Below are 22,730 nucleotides of genomic sequence, written 5' to 3'. Positions count from 1 at the left end.
TTTTAAACCAAGGTTGTATAGACTTTGGACACAGCAGATTTCTCATGTTTCCCATTTAATTTGAAGACATGATTTTCTGGACTGCATGCTTCAGGTAGGCATATAAAGTTTCTAAGACAACAGTTCACTTTGTGTGGGTTCGTTCAGTAACCCTGAAGGACAGCACAAGCAAAGAGTGCTTCTGAAACAGCAGCAGAAAACAAGAGTGCATGGCAAAGCCCTCCTCTGGCCATAAAATGGGACATATTTTCTTTCCCTCAGCACATTGCATTATGCCCAATATCAAGAGTCTGGTTAAACTGGCATGCAGTAGATTTTATGTTTAAATTCTAATTAAAGAAACTGCTTGAGTTTCTAACATTGAATATAAGCTTAAGTCTGAAGGAGTAAATAGATATATGAATGATTTGGGACAATTTTACATATATCTTTACACATGATAAATCAAGGCTTAAATTAGCAGTACATTAATCACTTTCTAAAACTAACACAAAGATCTCAATTAAAACAAGTAATATCATGATTTAAGTAAATCCTAAATGGACATGTAGTTTTTAAAACCTTACATAGGATGAACATCTTTCTAACATAATATTGGAAAATCTAAACAGTATATTTAAGATTTTTATATCAATATTTTGATGGACTATTATTTAATAACTTTAAGGCTTACATCAAAGTAATTAATATTATATTCATTACTGCATGACTTAACCTTTTTTGTCTGACTAGAAAATTAGTTTAAAGAAACATAATTAAAATAATCCTAGACATGCCACCATAACATGATTAAAAATAAAGTAGGTATTGCAATATTGTAAAAAAATATAGCTAATTTAAATGCAAGCCCCTTTTATGGGCTATTTGTCTCTGCTTATGTATGTTAGGGGAATTAAAAAGAAGTTTGTATAAATGACTGATTTTTTTTTTTTTTGAGAAAAAAGGTCTGCAAAACGAGTCTTGCTAGTATTTAACTAATATTAATCATGCTTACACAGAGGCCACTTGAGAAAAATTTATTATGAGAAATTTGTGACCAGTCATGCCACAGGAAGAGGAGAAAGCCACAGGGCTGAAATGACAGTAAGGTTTGTGTATGCAGGGCTCCTCTGGTAGTTAAATTGCAGGAATGTAACATTGATCTGAAACGGGAGCTGTTTGAAGTAGCAACTGTCAATCTCTGTATTCAAAAGATAGCCAAAAGTAGTACTCAATTAGCAATTTTGGCATGACCACTCAGTTTATAAAGTCCTACCAACTCAAGAAGTGATCTGTCCTCAAGAGGCACTTCAAGAAGACTTTGCGGTTTGATAATAGTGAACAGTCATCCAAGGCTACAGCTTGGACTCTTTATTTTATTGTTTGGGGGTTTATTCCAAAAGTACAGCAATGCCTCATTTGACTGACTGTACTTATTACAAGGTGAGCCAAGTGTGGATTTAGGTATGAGTGAATGTCTGCTGGTGCTGCTATTACTTAAATTGGTTGGATTATGCTTTTCTTTATGCCTTTGTTTACTCTTTGAAGTAAAAAAGAGTTACTACACTGTGATATTAATATTTGAGTACATATATGCCTGTAGATTGATTACAATAATCAGTAATTTTAACAGAGATCATACTTTAGCAAGGAGAGAAAAATTTGTAGCATACTTCTGGTCTTTCCTCAGGATTGTTTATCTTTTCTAATTCTATTTTTCTGTGATAATTATTCAGAAGGTTTGTTCAGCTGTGTTAGGGGTAAACAACACACATATAAGAAATGTGTAAGGTGTAAACCTGAAAAATAAAGATTAAAGGTTAATAATAATTCAAGTGTTATTAAAGCTGAATCTATTGTTTTGATGTTTAAGCGATCATACATGCAAATACTGGCACTAGTAACTTGAAACTTCAGCAATTATTTCCATTCCTTCCCAGGTACAAACACACTTGGAAAATCAGTCTAGGTACCACATACAGCAAAGCCAGAGGCACCAGGTGAAGCAGTACCTGACCCTCGATACCAAGCTGTCCAGCCAGACGCTCTCCCTGTCACACTCCCACACAATCCAGCCTGTGGGAGTGAGCTCCATTTTGAGAAACGGACACATGCCTCCCATCAGCGACACTGGCACACCAGAAAGCCCTGTTACCAAGCTGCTGGCCCTTGGCGGAGAACATGAAAATGTGGTAGGGCAGAGCTGCTGAAAGGAATGGGGAAATGGGTTTTGGGTTCTGCTGCAAAAACATTACATAACCACCTTGCATTGTCAGTGAGCAAAAGATCGTGGAATCATGAAATGGTTTGGGTTGGGAGCAACCTTAAAGACCACTGACTTCCACCCCTCCTATCATGGGCAGGGACACTTTTCACTACACCAGGTTGCTCAAAGCCCTATCCAGCCTGGTCTTGAACACTGCCAGGGATGGGGCTTTCTTTACTTTCATAAGGCCTTTGGTTGCAGCACATGTTCCCTTAATCCTTTTGGATTACATGAATGATTCCCTTGAATCCCTGTTAATAGCTTTTTACATGATCAGGCTTCTGAATTTCTGCCAGTTAAAATGTACTATTGCATCTTTTTATCTACGTGTCATATATTGCTGTACATTTTTCGAATATGCACTTTGCAATGCAAAACTTTTCTTTTTTTTTTTTTTTAAATGAGAGTTATTTCTGTCTGAAATCATTATCCTAGCTGCATAACAAAGTTAAATGCTAATTACCTTAAAGATGTAACTGAAAGAATCACTCATTCATTTTTCAGTTAGCTGATACATTTATATATGGGTTATCTTGGTTAACTTGACATAGATATGCTAACTTTAGTACCACCATTGATTTTAATAGAGATAGAGCTATTATAAGATGTCAGATTCTCAGCCAGTGTGAGATGTAGATCATTATGGCCTTTAATACTTCAATAGATTTCAAAAGACACTGCTTATTAGGTAAAAGGGGAATTCCTATAGAAATGAGAAATGGTTATGCTGTATCACACCTTGGGCTTTAACAGAACAGAAAAATTTTACGAATACACTGTGACTCATTTGAACATTTGGATGTAACGCAGCTAAGCATGAGGGAACTGGAAAAAATAATCCTGATACTTGCTGGAGAGCTCATCTGGGGCCCCTCCATTCCTTCTGCATTGACAACTGACATTTTATGTCAGGTTTATGGATTACTGATGCCACTAGTCTGCACAGATTATTATAATAGATGGCCTTTGTGTAGGCCTCTGTGATCAGCTCTGTGCAGCGTGCTGGAACCACTCTCAGGCTGATTTTGGGAATCATGCCAGGAATAACTGGTGCTTGCCCTTGTACCATTCTATCACCTGGAGAGCAAGATGGCTGCTTGTAAACCATCCTCCTGAACTATGCCTGGTGACAACTGGGAGAGTTGTAGTTGGCACTGACCAGAATCCTCACAGGCATTTTACCAATGATTTGAATAATCCCATCCCAGAGCCTCAGGAAATAACTGACACAGTGTAATTTCCTAGGGCAGATGTGCCCTCTGGCTCAGCATAGGCTATAGTTATATTAGTAAATAACGTAGAGCCAACACACACGTTAGTGCAGTGAACTGTAGTCATTCACATTGTCTAATTGCTGGGAATTTCTTGGCATCTTTTTGGTCCTGACAACACTCTGCTGGGTAAGTCTGGGCACAATTGCTAGGACAGCACGTCTTGTATTTAGAAAGGGAGAGGAGTGCACGTATAATCTGTGCTGGGCCACGTGGCATAAGAGCCTGTGTTGAAAAGTCTTTCATTGCATAGGACCCTCTTGAAAAGCCTCAGAGCACAAGCCAACTGCTCCTGCACACGGTAGAGTTAACAGTGACACATTCATTGAGGGCTCTTTCCCAAAGTTATTTTGTGAATGGAACCAGACTAAAATTATCACTGAGAACTCATGCTGTACCTTGTCCAAATCTATATACGTCTGCAAATCATTCACTGTTTCATCCCACCTGTTCCATCTGCTTCAGTAGTTTTTCTTTCAACTTAGAACACAAGTGGGACCAGAAGGCTCTCTGGAGAAGTATCCAGTGTATTGCCAAATCATAGAATCATAGAATAGTTAGGGTTGGAAAGGACCTTAAGATCATCAAGTTCCAACCCCCCTGCCATGGGCAGGGATACCTCACACTAAACCATATCACTCAAGGCTCCGTCCAACCTGGTCTTCTTGAACACTACCAGGGATGGAGCATTCACAACATCCCTGGGCAACCCATTCCAGTGCCTCACCACCCTAACAGGAAAGAATTTCCTCCTTATATCCAATCTAAACTTCCCCTGTTTAAGTTTTAACCCCTTACCCCTTGTCCTATCATTACAGTCCCTAATGAAGAGTCCCTCCCTAGCATCTCTAAAACCCCCTTCAACACAAACCTCTCCCTCCTGAATCTTGAGAGAGGTGTGTAATGCCACATCTTGAGTGACTCATGCTGTTGCAGAACCACAGGGTCCTTTCAGCCTTCCTGCACCAGTGCAACAAACCCTGTGGGTTTGACACATTTGATGAAGGTGACAGATCACAGCTACGACTTAGGAATGCCCTCCTTGTCATCTGATCTTGGTGTTGCAATAAAGGCTTAAAAAGGGGGAATGGGCTGGTGTTTGGGAGGAAAGAAGTGATTTGCTAAGCCACAAGAACTGTTTCCACAAGAAGTAGAAAATGTGAATATTGTGTAAAAGTACCTGAAGTATTTGAATTTTAAGACATAAACTACTGAAATTCAGTTTTACTGATGTAATAAATAATCAAGAATAATTCTTCTGTATTTTCAAAGTAACATTTTTCCATTATTATTTGTAATGATTGGTCTTAAAAATTTTATTTTATCAGATGGAAGAGGTAATTGAAGACATAATCAATATGGAATCAAGTTTTAATGATGAAGGGATAGGTTGTTCTGAAACTCCTCTACTAATGCAAAGAACTGTAAGTATTCAGTGGAGTTTCATCTTGCTATTTATGATAGAGAATTGCATTGAGTGATTTAAGCACATGATACAATTCAGAAGATAAAGCAGTACTGTTAGTGGACTTTTCTCCTTTCTCTTCGGTTGCTTGTCTTCAAGAAATATTACAGGAAAGGGTTCAATTGTGGTGGGACACAACTGTTTTAAGTGGTCTGATTAGCATTTGGGTTTCTAGCACAGCACCAGGTGTGGTGCATAACCCATTGGAAGTACTAATTTCCATGCAGGACTATGGGTAAGAGAAGTCTCTGAACCGTAGAAGGTTGTTTAAAGTCTTGCTTAAACATCTTTCTACCTTATCTAAAAAAAAAAAATCAAAGCTTCCCCATGTAATAGTTCTTACAGTACAGTAGTTTTTCCAGTGCCCTATGCTGAAGCAAGGGTGGCTCTATTTGTTGATTTCATAAAGGCAAATTGCACTTAGGTGAACAATTTCAGGGACTAAGAAGAGAAATGTAACTTTTCAGATTAAATGCTTTCTAGCAATAAATATAACAAATTGTTAATCCTCTGTCATTACAAAAAGACATTACAGAATTATTACAAAGATTACTTACATTTCCATATATGTTACACATTTGCAGAGGAAGAATGGACCTTTTCTGGTCTGAACACACAGAGCTTATTGTTTGTGAAAATCACAAAAATGACCTTTATAAAAGGGATGTTTTTTGTCCTCTCAATCCTAATTTATCATCGGAACCATTTTTCCACAGATTTTGTACTCAGGGTCTTAAAATGGTTACTGATAAAGGGTAACTTCACTCTGGTGAAGGCAGGATTTTCAAAGGCTTTGACAGTCTACAAAATTAATTTCAGAATACAGAGTCAGATGCTTGCTCTTAATCACCCTCTGGAGGAACATCTTTTTCTGACTACAGAACATCACTGGCTACCAAAATACCTTAGGAGATAAGATCTCTACACCTCTGTGTTGCCCACTAAACAGTTCAGCATTAATGGCAATTAATAATTCCATGAATGCCTGGCATTTGTATGCCACTTACAGAACTAATACAGTCAGACTGATTTATATGTATCTCAGTACAGAACATAGCAAAGAAATGGTCCCTGGGGAGGGAATTAATATTTTGGCTCAAATTAACATGAGGCAGGGGAGGATCCTTCCAGGTGGGCTACTGTGGGATAGTGATGAGAGGCATGAATTCTGGGTTTTGGATTGCAGTCATACTCCCTCAACACCCTTTAAAACTGGATGATGTTAATCTATGCTAATTCCAGCCTCATTAGCCTTTATCTTCAGCCGTGAAGGGCATATCTTTCTGAAAAGTATTGAATACCATACTCTTGACAAGCAAGGAAATATGCAATGACTTTTAGGCCTAGCTGGTATCTTATTTGCAAAGATTTGACCCTCTTGCAATGCCTGTGGGCCAGATATTTATATTTTTGCTTGTGCTGAGGATATCACCAGGCTGTTAGGTAAGCCAGGGTGTGTATTTCCAAATCTCTCTGTGCAATACTATGCAAACTAAAGCCAGCCTTCAAAAAGTCGTGCGGACTGCACCAGTGTGTAAGCAATCAAGAAGTGTCTTTGCCTCTTCTCTCTTCTCTTTTGGCAATACGTACTCAAATATATATGAAAGAAATGGGCATAAGGAGGTGATGTTTGGCATTTAGGTCATAACTCACAGTTTTATGGCATCTTTCAGGCAACATCCTAAACCTGCCTGTAAAATTTTGATCATAATTAGTGCTATAGAGAAAGATAGAGAGGCAGTAGAAAATATGCTTTTAAGATCCAGTTTTTCATTATCACACTAAGTGTAATGACATTTTCTTTATCTGAGTTAAAAATGTGTATGTACAACAGTGTTGGATGAGGAAACATTATGAGGAATGAGAGAGAAGAGGAACTGGGTTTGTGCTGTACTCAAACAAAGACTCATAATACCTTTTAGCTACTTCTGCACAAGGTGCCTGGCTGTGGCGGTTACCATCAACATAGTGAGACTGAAATTACAAGTGAGACTGAGCTGGTTGTGTACCTGACTGATTCAGTGTTTGCATTCTCTTTACACTTCTCCAGTTACTTTTCCCTCCTTGCCATTGTCTTGGATTTGCCCAAGTGCAAAAAAAAAAAAAAAAAAAAAAAAGAAAAAATCTGACTCCCTTCTCTTTCAGAATGTGGTACAAGGTTTGGGTGCTTTTTCTGCAAAATCTTTTCTTCAACAAGCCAAACTCATGAAGATGTTTTCTCAACAGAGAGTGGCTGAAGTAAGGTACTTTGCACTGCTACTTGTTGTGTCTTGCAGTGAATTAATGTTTGCTTTAGCTAGATGCACCCGTATACCATTTTAATGGCACATTAAATGAAGACACTGAATTCTGTGAGACCACTCATGTGAATAATTGCTCAGAGGCTCATTGTCTGACCCTGAATTAATGAATTACAGTCATGTATTAGTAGAATCAGAGAAGTGAAAGCCAGAACATTCCTCCATCTCTCATTAAAATAATTATAGCTTCTGAAGAGTAGATTATCTGCCTTTTATTGTGTTTGGACCCAAATTCATAATTTCATAAATCTTTCTGGCTATGGGTTGGCAACTTAAAAATTGCTCAAAGTAGGGAGTCATCTGGCTGTGTTTCTATTGCTTTTAGCAGCACTCTAGTGGTAGAAACCTACTTTTTATAATAATTTTTTAGAAGTTCAGTTAAAATATGAGTTGGTCCTCCCTATATATGTCTTAATTCTTCTGAAAATGTTTATAAACCCAGTTATATCTTTGTCCAGAAAAATGTAGATGAAATAAAATTGTAAATATTTTTATGAGCTATCATTTGATGACAACTGTTTGTTCACCATGGAAAAGGCAAGATTAATAAAAAAAAACTTCTTGAAGATGACACCAATTTAAAGTCACTTTTTGCTGTTATAATAAGTTTTATGAAACGGTTTACTAACAGACAGCAATATTTTTTTCTATATTATCATATATGAGGTCAGGTTTCTTTCTGACCTCATAGGAATAATTAAAAAAATGAAACAAAGAAGACATGAGTGAGTTTTAGAAGTGAGTTAATGTCATGTATGTGACAGACATTTAAAAAGTAAATATTTTTAATTTTCATCAGATTTTCATTCTTATTCAAAATCCTCACAGTCTATTCAACATTCTGTAGTGAATTTAAAGTTTATTAACTTCCCAATGTTCAGAACATAGGAAATATAGATGTACAGGTCTGTTAATGTAAAGCACATATGACACTATCATTAAAAGTTAAAAGCAAGTTCTAAAAAGCTATGGTCTACATTCTTTTTAGTATCTGAAAAAGGAAAGTTTAAGAAATGCTGTATTAAGGCAGATATGGAGAGCATTAGCCACAGCAGAGAGAGCCAGAAAAGAGCAGAATTGAAAAATAGGTTCTCTGTGTTTTTCAGGGTGTGATTTGACAGTGTGTGACATACCGAACCTTTACCCGTTACTAAACGTTGGCGTGTTTTCCTAATATATGTATACAGCCCTAGGAGTCACCAGAAAACCTAGGAATTTTGCAAACACAACAGTAATCTCTATGAAAACTTTTGGTGTTTTACCAGTACATTCATTCAGAAATAACTGTGGTCACCCAGATAATCACTGTACAGCTGCTGGTATAACGTCCTCTACTTGACATGCAGTCCACTAAAGTATCAAAAGCATTAGGAGACTGACTGGCTTGGAATGAGAATAACCTGAGAAGATATTAATGTTCTGCAAGGGCAGAGGCTTCTCTGGAACCATGCTGGGCAGGACCAGAAAGAAAATAATTTAATTTTGAGAACATTTCCAAGGATTCTAAGTTTCTGGGGGCTTTTTTTTCTGGTGCACCAGAAAACAAGAGCTTTCTGAAGTAATCTTGAAGAAGCCTGGGGAGATTGCTCTGTAGCAATTAGATGGCTAGTGGTGAGACCTAATGAGTAGTGAGTGCAGAGTAGTGTTTGTGGCAGCGCACTACCATAAAACTGGACTTCAGGTCACGAGCAGTGGTCCTACTGTTGAGTCAGTTGGGCTCACTGTTGCTGGAGTACTGGATACCGAATGACTAAACAAAATGGAGCAGTTCCTTTCAGATTGCTTGGGAGAAAATTGAAAGCTTCTCCAAGGAGAACCTTTTTCTTGAGATTTTAATGTGTGAAGCACTAAACAGAGCTAAGGAAAGAATATTTATATGTTGATTTATTTGTTATATTTAAGAAATATTTGATTTGATTATCCCATTGAATGAGCTTGACAATGGGAATGTTTCCTGAAAGCAGTGGCTTCTGTCCAATAGAAAACACAGATTTTATTTTTATATGTGAATAATTATTCTTACTCAGGGAATAGAATAGCCTTGGTAGTCCTAGACAAAGCTGGAGCAGATATCTGTTAAAGCAAGTTAATTTTAGAAAAATTCTCCAAAATAGTTTCCAAAATGGTTCTTTCCTTTAAGAGTAAAAAATACCTGAAAATTTGAAACAGCATTAATTCCTCCAACAGTTCCAGCTCAAACTGCATACTGAAATCATTACGGTATCATTGGTGTTTTGAAGTTCACATCACCTCAGAGACTGAGAACTGCCACAAGCAATGAATCTGTTGTTGAGAACTTCTCTCATTTGGGAAGCTAAACAAATTTCTTCAGTCCTCCTTTGAATCTGACTTGAGGTACATAGTATTTATATTCTGGGAAAAGAAGAATTACATCACTAACAGGGAGGAGAAGCAAAAGCACCTGGGCATGATGAAAGGCAGGGTTTTTTTCTAGCTTTTAGGCAGCAGGGCTGAGCCAGGGTTGCAGCCAGGCATGAGGAATGGTGGCAGAGTGGGTAGAGCAGTGCTGTGTGAAGGCATTGCCTTGCAGTAAGTCACCTGTTAAAGGATCCTGTGAAGCTTCACTGCTGCATTTTCATTACTTCATTTTATACATTCATAGTTCCTATCTCATTAAATTGGGAGCTATGGTCTGCTTCCAGTATGCTTTGGAGTCTAGTCAGTTGGGATTGCTCCACTTCTGTCACTCTTTCAGGAAAACAGCTTATGGAGAATATCCTCACTTGCCCTGTGGCTCACTTGTATTTCCTGAGCTCCTTTGGCATTTGAAGAAATCTTGCGTTGTACAGGAATGAATGCGAGGTTAGATCAGGACAGGACAGGGTAGATGCTTTCCTTCTCTAAATTTCATGATTTTCTTAACTACAGCTGGTATAAAATCCTGATTAAACCTGTTAACTTCCCATTTGATTTTATGGAGAAGCTGTTTATTGATAAAAGCACAGTGCACTCTGCCTGCAAAGTCTCACTGCTATTACAAGGTCTTTGAGGTCACAGTTTCTCATCATGGCATTAATAATTTGCATTTGTATCAATTATTTGTCAAATACTGATGGTTAGTATCTGGTGCATGACAAAACTGCTGTCTGACCCATTCCCAGAAATCATAAAAAAGTAGGTATCCTTCAATGTATTTTGTTCAATAATTGCTGTGATTATTCAATCATGAAGTAAAACCAGGTTTCTATTAGAGGTGGATATAGCACTGCTGATCTAGGCAGCCCACTGCTGCATAAACATGAGTATTTTTTATTTAGTGAATACTGATGTCATTTGGCAAGCTTTATAAGTTTATAAAATCTGCTAAAGTTCAAAACCATTTTAGAGAAATGGCTAGAGTAAACATTAACAACCTCATTTGCTTAGGTTGGGTAACTTGAAAAGACTGCACAACATCAATGAAAATGCTTTGTCAATCACATTCTACACTAGATTAGTCTTAAAGTCCAAGGAAGAATCAAAGTTCACCTAAGTATATAATTTCTGCCTAGCACTCCCTGGTATCCTTTCTAAGTTTAATGAAAAAGAAAAATGAAGGAGAAGGAACAGTCGGTAGCTATTGAGGAAATAATAGACTCCTCAAAAATAAAACTGGTGAGCAAAAATTTTCCTTGTCTTTCTTCAATAGTATAAAGGTGCTAGATAGGAGATTGTGTCTTCCAGTTACAGAGAACTAAAAATGAAATGCAGAAACTGAGAACTTCTCAGGCCTGTTTTCAGCAGCTGAAGGTGTCTTTTGCTAGCACTGCCACTGCTGTTTTGAATGCCATGCAGTTGCCAGATGAGGGTTTGTTTTCAGTATTTCACACAATACAATAGTTTGAGGATGAAAGGGGCAAAGTACAGCTATCTTGTGTGTTCTAAGTACTCCAAATAGATTGGGTGTGAGTGTTTGCAATTTACCTCCTTCTGTAGAAAAGGTCTTTACAGCATAGAGAATACAATAGAAAAGGTCTTTACAGCATGGAGAATACAATACTTTGGGTCAGAATAACTGTGGTCCACTTTTACATTGCTGCAGCACTCAGAAGCTGTGCAAAATGCTCAACTAGCTCAGCTCTGTTTCTAACACTGCAAAAGCACTATGTCTAATAACTTTTCTCTGTTTTGGGGGTAAATCTCTGTGGCTGAAGGGAGCCTAAGACTCAAGCTTCAAGCAACTGGAGTAAATTTTTTCATAACTATGAAATGAAGGCAAAGTTCCTTATTCCTCTTCAGTTTTCTCTTTTGGAAAGGTAAATAGACATAAATGGAAGTATTAGTTTACAGTTGTTTGTATGTAAGCACCTCTTACAAACAAGGTCTTTACCTTAGAGCTGAACACACATTGAATGGAGGTAAGAGAAAAAGGTATATAAATGAAGTTTCTAATTCTTCTAATATGTACTTCTCATTAATTCTAAGTCCCTGAGCAGCAGGATCTGCAAGCACATTCCTGCTGTTTGGGGCCATCAGGCAGTCAACATAAAGCCCTGCTGCACATCCTTTGCTTCATGTCTCCTGTTGTCTGCATACAATATTGCAATACAAGACCTGAAGTCCTTAGTAGGTGACAGATAATAAAGAAGGCTACATTAAACTCCTTGGGGTCTGTAGAGTACAGGTTATGATTGCTTCTGGAGCTAAACTTGACGAATTTCTGTCAATGGCATTTACATAGGGTAAATAGAAGACTTCTTTGCTTAGGGCAACAACAGTGGCACTTACATCATTCTCCAGGCACAGTCAAGCTTCTTACTGCAACACAAAGCTAACTTGCAGAAAATACAAATATTCCTTAATGACCATTTTGAGAAAAAAAGACCACCTGAAAATTGAAAATACATTTTTTTTTCTTAAACCCTGCTTCTCCATTAATTAAGGCCTTTTATGACCTTCGTTATATGTGTACAGTATTTTATGGAGTAGTTAACTATGCATTTATATTTACACTAGAAATAAACACTTGGGAATATATCTAAAATCAACCTCTAGAGAAAGGAATTCCAACCAAAATGAAACTCTGCATGGTGCAAATTAATCTACCTGAACACACTACATCACAGAAACCAGTAAAAACCTTACTACAGTGTATTCAGATGCTTAGGTGATACGTGAAATGTATGAAGATATGATATAAATACTGGTAATAGAGATGTTATCATCTATATTTCAGAGAAAATGACCCATATTCTAATCTTGCAAACCCCCCTGGTTTTCATTTGCCCCTCAGCCTCTATTTTTGATTTTTCTTGTGGTTTTGTACTGATGTTTGTTCATTGTCTTTACAGGAAGAATTTGAATGATTTGATATATGCATTTACCTATGGTAGCCAGAGAAATAGAAGTAAGTTGGATGGAACCACAAATTAGTGCATTAGCTGGTGCTACTAGTGAAATAGTAAAACAGCTATCAGAGCTGTGGTTTAATTGTCATCTTTGGGTTTCAGACCCTGAAGGTTAGTAGGGCAGTACTCTTGTGATGTTTGATTTCCACCTGCAAGCTGGATGACAGTATCACAGCATTACTTCTGGTTCATGCCTGTTGTTAGTTTTGTAGCCAACAAAGCCAAGAACAGTTAAAACATATAATTAAGAAAGATAACTGAAGGAACAGAACTGTCCTGCAAAAGGCTGATTCTCCAGAAAATTCCTTTGCTTGGTCATATTTGATCAGACATTTATCTGGACAATGGAATTCTGTGTATATGATCAGGGCAGGAATGTACTTTAACTGGGAATATGAACAGAGTTCATTTTTCTCTGATGAATAATGAACCAGCTTGATGATCATTATTTGAAGATAAAAAATGAACCATTTTCATGCATAATATATAATATGTAATATAATATATTTGAACATTAGGTCTTTGGTTGAGGAATGTGTAGTTATGAACCATGTTAAAGATAAATATAGGAAGATACAATTTGTTCAAAGGAAAACAAGTCTGAAAGGGAAGCATTTGCTTTTCTGCTCTTCTCTTTAGACAATAAAAAGAGGAACTGGAACATTTGGGTATTGGCTATTACTAAAGAACACTTGTTTTCAAATAGAAGCATTTTGTATTGCAACTAGAAAAGGACCTAAAACATTTAGTTGCGAATGGAATCTTCCTGTTCTTCTCTAAAACCAGTATACTACAACTTTTTTGGCAGTTGACAGTGTAAATACATATTTACAAAGAAAAAGGATATCATAGCTTATGTTTAACTTTCTTCAAGCAGCATAGCAGTTGCAAAGGAAAGCCAGAGATTGAACCCCAATCATCTGAGTATGACTAGTTTTGAGCCACAAGATTATGCATCCTGTCTGCAACACCTTTGAATTAGATGAAAAGTCACCAGTTTATTGAAGCATACATTGAAGATACAAGAATTATGCCTGTTTTCCCATTGTCAAAAAATGGAAACACACAGTATATCAGATATTACTATTTAGAAGATGGATTTACAGTGACTGGGATATCATACACTTATTGATGAACTCACTATTTGGCTAAACTTGGTTCCCATTTTGAAGTTAATTTGCAAACTTCAGAGACTAAAAAAAGGTTTTTTTTTTAACCTGTCATGAACAAGCAGGAAAGGAATGACAAGAAATTAAGTATGTGGCTTCTATGTTTTGTATTCCAGTAATACAAATGCTGAGCAAGGTTTTACTTAATTTTTAAAAGGAACTGTAGACACAGCTCCAAATTTAGATTTCTACATTTGGAAATCTGTGCAATAATAGTGTAAAAATTTTGTAAAATCCCTGCTTTGATTTTTTAACTAAAATGAATAAACAAGAACTATATTCAACTGGATGGGTGCTAACATTTTTTGTGGCTAAGAAGGAGAAGCACCCTAATTTTACAGAACTGCTGTTGGAAGTGATGCTATCAGTTAGGTTCATGAGAACATGATTTAAGTGGGATATATTTAAGGGTGGGAAAGGATAAAGTATTGTTTAAAAACTCACATGAGAACACTTAATTCTAGATGCAGCCTGAGCAAGTACTAATTTTTACTAAGCACAGAAACAAATTTTCTCTTGCAGATATAGTGCTCAACCTTTCAGGTTAAGTAACTACATAGTTTCTTCTTGTGATAAATAGAGCAGCATGCATTATGCTTCCCTGCTATTTCAGTTTGCCAAGTCTGTAGGTACAGTCCAGGCAATCTGATCATGTGTATTAGTGCAAGTGTGATTCTCAGAACTGTCTGTTTGGCAGAACTACTCTGGATGTATGCCATACTTCTATTACTACAGGAAATATAAGCATGTAGACACCTCAGTGAGTTGCATGTCTGCAGTTATTAACCCTGTAAAAGATGGTAGCAAAGGAAGGACTATTCCTGCAGCTTGTTGCACGCTTGCCTTCTTCTTCATGGGCTCTTCTGACCTGGGCAGAATGAAAACCTCTGGTAGCAGCAACCTGGTCCTGACCTGTGTATCTGGGGGGGGGGGATCTTGATCCCTCTGATCATACACTAAGGGTTGAGAATGTGACTGTGAGGAAACAAGACTGGGACAAATGATAGCTGGAAATAAGCCTCCACTAACAAGACAGCTAGCAGACAGGAAAAGTTTAAATTTAAAATTAAACAGGGGAAGTTCAGGTTAGGTATAAGAAAGAAGTTCTTTACTGTGAGGGTGGTGAGGCACTGGAACAGATTACCTCATGAAGCTGTGGCTGCTCCATCCCTGACAATTTTCAAGGCCAGGTTGGACATAGTCTTGGGTGACATGGTCTAGTGTGAGGTGTCCCTGCCTATGGCAGGGGGGTGGGAACTAGACGGTCTTAAGGTCCTTTCCAACCCTAACTATTCTATGATTCTATGACAGTCCATCCTGCTGCCTGTCCCAAGGTCCCTCAAGGGAAAGCAGACTAGCTGATGAATTGTTTTGATCTGTCAGGACAGTCCAGATGCCTCTGGTAAAAAACTCTTGCTGTTCTAGGGTTTAGCCATTTTAGGCAACCAGAACATGTCAGGTGTCTGATCTTTAAAAAAGTACATACCCTCCATCAATTCCAATGAATGACATCCTTTTGGATATATGGAGAGTTGTTTGCTACTGGAATTAGTCTTTTGAGCTAGTCCTGCATATCCAGGGTTTGTTGGTTGTAGCCTTCTTTTATGAATGTGTATTAGTAAAATGCAATGCAGACTACATAGAAAAATCTGAACAAGGCTCCTTTCAGGTTAAGGGGGAAGCTAAAAAGATGATAAAGAATTTGTTAAAAGATAAGTTATTAATGAAATGCTCCAAGAATCAATCAGCCTCAGTTTATTTAATATTTTCATTAGTGACCTTGATACAAAAAAAATACATTTATGCTCATGAAATTTACAGAGGTAGCAAAAGTAGAAACTATTGCCAATACAAAGGAGGATATCATAGAGGAAGAATGACTGTGATGACAGAATAGTATAAATGGAAGGAATGTAATAGTACTGAGTGCAAGGTCATTCATTTAAATACTAATAATAGGAATGTCTGCAGTAAGCTGAGAGCTCATTAACTGGAAATGACAGAGAAAGATCTGGTTACATTAGTTGGTCAGAGGATGACTATAAGCCGTCAAAATGATGAGACTACAAAAAGGAGATAAATATCGTCCTCGGATCCATCAAGAGAGAGATTTCCAAGAGACAGAAGGAAATATACCCTGCAGAATTTACTGGATACAAAACTTTTAGAATGCTGTAAACAAATAAAGGTGTCCACTCTTCAGTAAAACTAACCCGGAGCAGGAAAGATAGAGAGGCCCATTAGGACACATCATAGCATGGGAAGTCTGGCTAAAGAGGCATTGCCAGTTCAACTTGCAAACCAAGGACTTAAGAGAGCTATGGTCACTCAAAATAATCACATAGGGATGTTAAACAATGAGCTATATAAAATAAAATTTGCCTGTGAATGGCAACAAAAAGAAAGTTTTTTAACAATAAGTTGCAGTCTTTCCACTTTTGGAACATACTCCAAATAAAAATATTGGAGATATGAAATCCAACTGATTTTAGACAGAGCATTAACGGTTTATGAAGTGGTTTATGCGATGATATGTTAAATGAACACAATATCCAGGAACTGTTTTCCAGACTGGGCATATTTCCACATTCAGCAAAATTTTTAAATTAAATAAAATCTAGCTGACTTAGGAAGAGGGGTAGGGTGTTATTTTCTAGCTGTGCAACATTGACAGTGATAAAGCCATGATCCTTACAGACTTGAATGTTACTATAAGACAAACATGCCATGAGAAAATTAGCCAAAATGAAAAAATATAGTATGTGATCATGTAAGTGACACTACTGTGACATTGAGATATCTAGGAACTATAGGTGAACAGGCACAGACAACCTGTATCCAAATATTTTATTACCATATTGAGAATCTTTCCCTTTCATTCCTGGAAGATATAGAAATGCTGTTTGGTTTAAGTCTTCCTTGAAATTACATATTTACCAATGGCTGCCATGCTGTGTGATTACAGCTGTCCATTGCTAAACATCCATGTAGGTAACGAACCCTTAATGTTTTCCAGACAATGCTGCCTGCATAGCAGTTCAGACCCAAGTATTGAATATAATAAGCTTCTCTGTACGAGACCTTTATAGTACTTGTCTTGGAAACTGCCAGCAAGCACATGGTCACAGGCTCTTGTGAGATGCTGCTGATCTGAAGCCAGGTACTTACTCAGGTTCTTCAGCTGAAGTTGTCATTTATAATTGGTCTAAATTCTAAGTTGAGCATCTTTCCAGACTGAGCCCCATGAATGGAAATTCTCATGTTCCAGTCTCTGCACACAGGCATTGAAGATCCCTTGACAGTTTATACAAAAGGAGGGACGTTAACCCCAGTGTCCTTGCCAAATGCTAACTTTGTTAATTACAGTCTGCTTTCTTTAATTCTCCTTGCAGTTTTAATTAGATATGGTATTATTCTCTTCCTGTACCACATTGTCACTGGTTATTCCCATTTAACCATTCACTGTGTTAAAGGTTGTTAATCTTTTGTCCAAAGCTAGCTGTATTTTAGAACTAGAAAAAAAAAGCTAATTATATACTGCTATTTTTAATATGTGTGTCTTCACCCCTTCTGAGCCACTTGTATCTACATTCTCAGACACACATACATAAATATGAGTACCATGAACAGAAAGGCTGGAAATTATGTGACTTACCAGGACTTCTCAGAACAACACAGGTGCGAACTAATGCAGTTCATGACACCTGCAGGGTAAATAGATTATTTCCCAGAACTTTTCATACCTAAATGTTTCCATATCTCTAAATTGAAAGCAAGAACATGCTTTTGACATAGTATAATCATCTGGAGTTTAATATGCTTTGGGGTTCATCAGGTGTGACAGTTCTGTATACTTGTAATATTATCATTGTACACATATGATATAATCACAAATTGCAAATAAATTGTACTTTCAGTAAGATTGCATCAGATTTTGTAAGATTATGTCAATGTACTTATTTATCTTGTAATGTAGAACTGGAAGCTACTTGAAGCCTGAATGCTGCAAAGACTATCCCTGTTTACATGACATTGTAAGAAATACATTGCATTATGTCTATATGCCATGTCCAAACAACTAGATGAACTTTGAAACACAATCTATATAATATATTATGCTATATATTTTAATTTTATACTTTCAAAATTAGTTATTTCCCAGATGTCTGTATTTGTAAAAAAGCTTTCTGCTATAACAGACAAAAAAAGTATCTCTCCTAATGTTGTATCAAAATTGGACAATTTTTATTTTAAGATTGTTCTCAGTGTTCAGTAATGTTAGCAAGGAAATTGCTTGGGATCTTCCATGGTTGATATCAATGCAGGGCAAATTCAGTTTTAACAAAGGACTTTGATATATTTTTTATTTTTAAAACTCTCCCATAATCAGAAATGTGAATATTTTTCAAGAATAGTCCAGTCTGGTTTGTTTTGTTCTTATGTGATTTTTAAAATGAGAGTGTATTTGCAAATTTTCACATTCAGTGCACAGTGAGGTGTCATGAGGAGGTACATGCAGGAGAAACCCTGCAACAGTCACACCAGGCTTTCTTTAGAGTTAAGAAGATGCAGGTGATTCACTACACTTCACTTTAAGTGTCCAAGACAGGTCAGATTAATCACCTCCTATTTCTTCTTCTGATCCTGAATCCTGACATTGACAGTTATTCCTTGTGCACTAATTCATAGCAGATATTTCAATGTGTCACCATAGCTGTAGGAAAGAAGTGACGGTCAAGGTAGTCTAATTTACTGGTGCTTTATACCCACTTTGCCCTACTGCAATTGTAAAAATGCTATGCTGGCTAACTGAGAATGAGGACAGTGTGTCAAATGGAGATCACCAGTGGCTCTGCTCTATCCATAAGGAAGCCGCTTATCCATTATAGTGGCCACTACAATATACCTGAGATTTCTGCTAAATACACAGAAGAAAGTACTTGATAGTGTGATTAGCACAACTTCTTTGAGCAGAATCGTCCAGACAAATGCTGAAGGGAGACAGCAAACCCAGACCTGGAAGGGATAAAGGTGTCAATAACAGAAACTTTTTGTGTGTGTGTCCTTTTTATGGCCAGCTGAGTAAATTGTTTGTTCTGTTTTCCAATCCTTCAGCACTGTGACTGAGGTGATGACAGGTTTAAGAGTCAAGCCATTCACTATTCCTCAAAAGTATCTTAAGTATGGATTATTAAAACCAGTTCTACAAGTCATACCTGTGATTCTGACACTTAGAAATTAATGCTTTCAAGATAGGGAAATGAGTGAGAGAGTGAGAGTCTGTGACAGAGCTGTTGCATAGGGTTCTTCTCCGATGTCCAAGTTCTGAAGAATAATTTAGGACAGTTAGCATTAGATCAAATTTCTCCTTAATGGCATGACAGAATGATGCTGGTTTTGACACTCTTAGTGATTAGAATCCTGGACTCCTTTGCTCTTCAACATTGCTTCCCAAGGGACTCTGTCAACCAGTCTCCTAAACAGGCCAAAATCTGCCCTCCAGAAGTTCAAGATAACAGTTCTGCTGACCCTCTTCCTTACTTCTCCAAGAGTTGGAAGAGCTATCATCTCATGATCACTGTGCCCAAGACAGCCTCCAAACACCACATCACCCACAATTCCTTCTCTGTTCATAAATAACAGGTACAATGTAGTTGTACTATGCTTGGAAGAAAGAAAATGCAAAGGTAAAGCTGCAGTGAATTCAGTATTACTTGTCAGTTTACCACTCTGGAATGAAACTAAGGTGCTTAATGTGAGAATGCGCTTAGAATTCAAATCCTACATATTAAACATAGCTTGTTCTTGAGTAATACTCCCCTGAATTCCAAACATTCTTTTAAAAAGTATTTTCATTGAGAGATCAAATATGTAAGCAGGTTTTCAAAATTGACTTGGTGTTGTGATTTCTAAAGGTATTTAAGAATTGACAGCTCTCTTAAGTAATAAACCTCTACCTTAAAAATTAATGTTACTTATATGTATGAAAAAAAGAATCCCGATTGCTTCAGTTCATTGCAGTTTATACAAGTGAGAATTTAAAACAATCTGGGTTCTCAGATAATTTAGTAAAATTATAATCAGAGTCTAAAAAAAGCTGGTTCCCAGCAGAACTATGGGTGGCGTCTCAGCGAGCTGTCTGAAAAATTCCGGGGTATTTCAGGATCCATGGGTGCAGAGCATATCTGTAAAAACATGTTTTTTTGTCTATGAAAAACAATTTTCTTAAAGAAAATGCTGTTTCATATCAGTATTCTTACCCCCAATTTTTATCACTTTTTCTTCCTTTTTATTTTTCCTTTTTGCTTGGCCAGGTGGCACCAAACTCACTTTCTCTGCCCTTGTGTGGTGGCTGCAAAAGAAAAACTTTCAGCACAAACATTATACGCATGATAAAATGAAAAAGATGTGTTGCTTTTATTGGCACAGAAGGCAATAAGAATGCAAAATTTTTTTTGCATGAATCTCCATTTGGACTTCATTATACAGCTGTTTGCACATGAAATTATATGTGCATAAGACAATGGTCAATGCTGAAAGTTTGGTTATATGGTCATAGAAATTGTGCAAAGCCTGAACTGTTGTTCTTTACTGAACTTTTATGAATTTTACAGTTATTTCAGATATGTAAAATTATTCAAGTAAAAGTAATATTTGGATAATTATCTGGAATCAATAGACACTTCAGCCCTACTTCTCTTTAAGCACATTCTATAGGTTTATTTAAATAATGTTATAATACATTTCGGAAGGTAATGGTATACATGATCTTACATGTTATGGATCATAAAACTATTAGGTTATCTGGTCTATCCTAACAACAGCACGATTTCTTTCCTTAAAGCAGTTTCTTTGATATTCTGTCCACTCTAATTTTAACTATTACATCTAACTGGGTCACTGAATCTTCATACTGCTAAACCAGGCGCAGTATGAAGTAGCAATTCAGAGTTTAGTGTTGTGGTTAAAAATTCACTGGTGAGTAGGTCAAAACCAGCAAGGTTATTTTCACTTTCATCCTAATTGATGTTTGAAGTGCATCTGTGCTAATCCTGTTATTGGAAAATAAGGTATGGAAGTAATCGGAAAACAGACACTGGGGCCATATCCTGCCATCACTCTGCATCTGAAACCCACAGAAATGGCACTTAGAAAGCTGCTTATGTAACAGTGGCAGGCTATGACCCTTCGTTTTCAATTTTAGTTAATACTACATAAACTTCCCCTTTTGACACATATACACAGATCTTTCTAAATAACACGAATCATATTCAAAGAAATTTGCTCTGTGTATTTATGTTCTTTAAAACTTTCAAGTTCTTAACTTATTTAATATTTTTTTTCTTTCCTCCCCTTACTCCTCAAGCTATCTAGCAGCATTTTGGATATATATAACAGTGACCAGGGAATGGCACCAGCTAACATGGGTCTCACAAATGCTTGCCCAGCTAATCTACCAGTAAAAAGGGAACTCACAGGTAAAAGAAGTCTGAGATTTTAGTATTTTATAATTGCAGAAGAGATGGTTTGTCTCTTAGAAGTTGAATAAATCTTACCTATGAAATAGATGTCCATAACTGAATTCCTGAGAATTTTGCAGTTTGTAGTTTCATTTAAGGAAAAGAACAAAGACCAAAGAGAAATGATTTATTCTGTTCTCTTTAGAAATTCAGAAAACATGTTTGTTCCCTGATTTTTATGAACTTCATGCTTCTAATAAAACTAATTATTTTGAGAAACATAGTGGATTCTTCCACATTTGGCTCCTGATCGATGGTATAAATAAATTATCATCCATTAAATTTGTTCCAGGGTAGAACAAATGGTTCTTTTAAAGCCTTACAATAAGGCTATTCAAGGTAAATCTATATTAATGGATTAACAACTTTAAAAGTTACATTCAATTAATCCAAAGAATGCTAACAACCATGTACAGTTTATTAGTGTCGCTCAGTGGAAACAGTGAGTTTGTTCAATATCTTACAAATCTGATTAACTCTTGCATTATGGGATATACAAATTCATACTCACATTAGTGTTTTGTAAGTTTTATCCTGATGTAAAATACAGTAAATTGGAGAAAAGTACCCCACCATGTCATTTCTATATTCTTAAATAAAAAATGTGCAATAGAAAATTCTTAACCTGCCAGACTTACTCAAAATTTAGTACCAGTAGAATATAGATTAGTTTATGATCTTGTATAATAACAAAAAGAGTAATGAAGTAAAAAGACTAGAAAGCTGCTCTTTGCGACAAGAGGCCATTTTGAAAATGTGAAAGTACTGAAAGTGCAACTTCAGAACTGTTTTAATAAATGTTACTTTCTGTCAGAAGCAGATACACGAGCAATGGCAAAGGAGAGACAAAAAAAGGATAACCATAATCTCAGTAAGTATATGTTCATCTTCCACCTAATTAAATGGAATGTATGAGGAATACAAAAATAAAATACATTAGCTGCCATGTCTCTGCTCTTCTTCTACATCAGCAACTTACCAGGGTAATCAAATTGAACTCCGTCTGCAAACACAGCCAACCACAGAGATTTCTTCCTTGAAATTAATTTTTTGCAAATTTTGACTTTCAAAATACTTGCTTATTGTAATTAATTTCTTTACGTATCATCTCCTGCTACTAGTTTTTATTCTAAAGTTGTACATGTAACCTGCACACTCTACTTTATGTTGTCTCTAAGAATTACAGTGCAAAACAGACAAGAAAGGAGGCAGATGGTGAAAAAAACAGCAGTGAAAATCCACTCTTCACACCTTATTTGCTGAAGCACCCAAGTGAGAGGCTGTATCTCTCTAAGGGTGATGGGAAGCAAAAATATTTGCAGAGGATATCAGGCAAACTCTAGACACTTAGTTGAGCACTTACACTTGGGGAAATTGTAAGTCACCAAAGGAGATCAGGGCAGGACACACAG

At 36.7% G+C, this 22,730-nt stretch overlaps 1 protein-coding gene across 5 annotated transcripts in view; it reads left to right on the top strand.

Annotated features, from left to right (window-relative positions):
* Positions 1–22,730, top strand: part of TFEC (transcription factor EC) — an 88,480-nt gene that overhangs the window by 53,192 nt on the left and 12,558 nt on the right. For 2 of the 5 annotated variants that reach the window (XM_062609607.1, XM_062609603.1), the window contains exons 2-5: positions 1,920–2,171; positions 4,845–4,940; positions 21,165–21,276; positions 22,133–22,189. In XM_062609607.1, the coding sequence (XP_062465591.1) occupies positions 1,920–2,171; positions 4,845–4,940; positions 21,165–21,276; positions 22,133–22,189 (517 nt within the window). Of the gene's footprint in view, positions 1–1,919; positions 2,172–4,844; positions 4,941–10,783; positions 10,897–21,164; positions 21,277–22,132; positions 22,190–22,730 lie in introns of those variants that run through there. The other 3 variants (XM_062609604.1, XM_062609605.1, XM_062609606.1) reach the window with 3 other exon arrangements.

This window comes from Pezoporus occidentalis, unplaced genomic scaffold (genome assembly GCF_034315485.1).
Source record: "Pezoporus occidentalis ecotype Australia unplaced genomic scaffold, CSIRO_AGI_Poc_V1 ctg14, whole genome shotgun sequence".
In the NCBI taxonomy this organism is placed as follows: Eukaryota; Metazoa; Chordata; class Aves; order Psittaciformes; family Psittacidae; genus Pezoporus; species Pezoporus occidentalis.
This window is presented reverse-complemented; position numbering and strand designations above follow the sequence as displayed.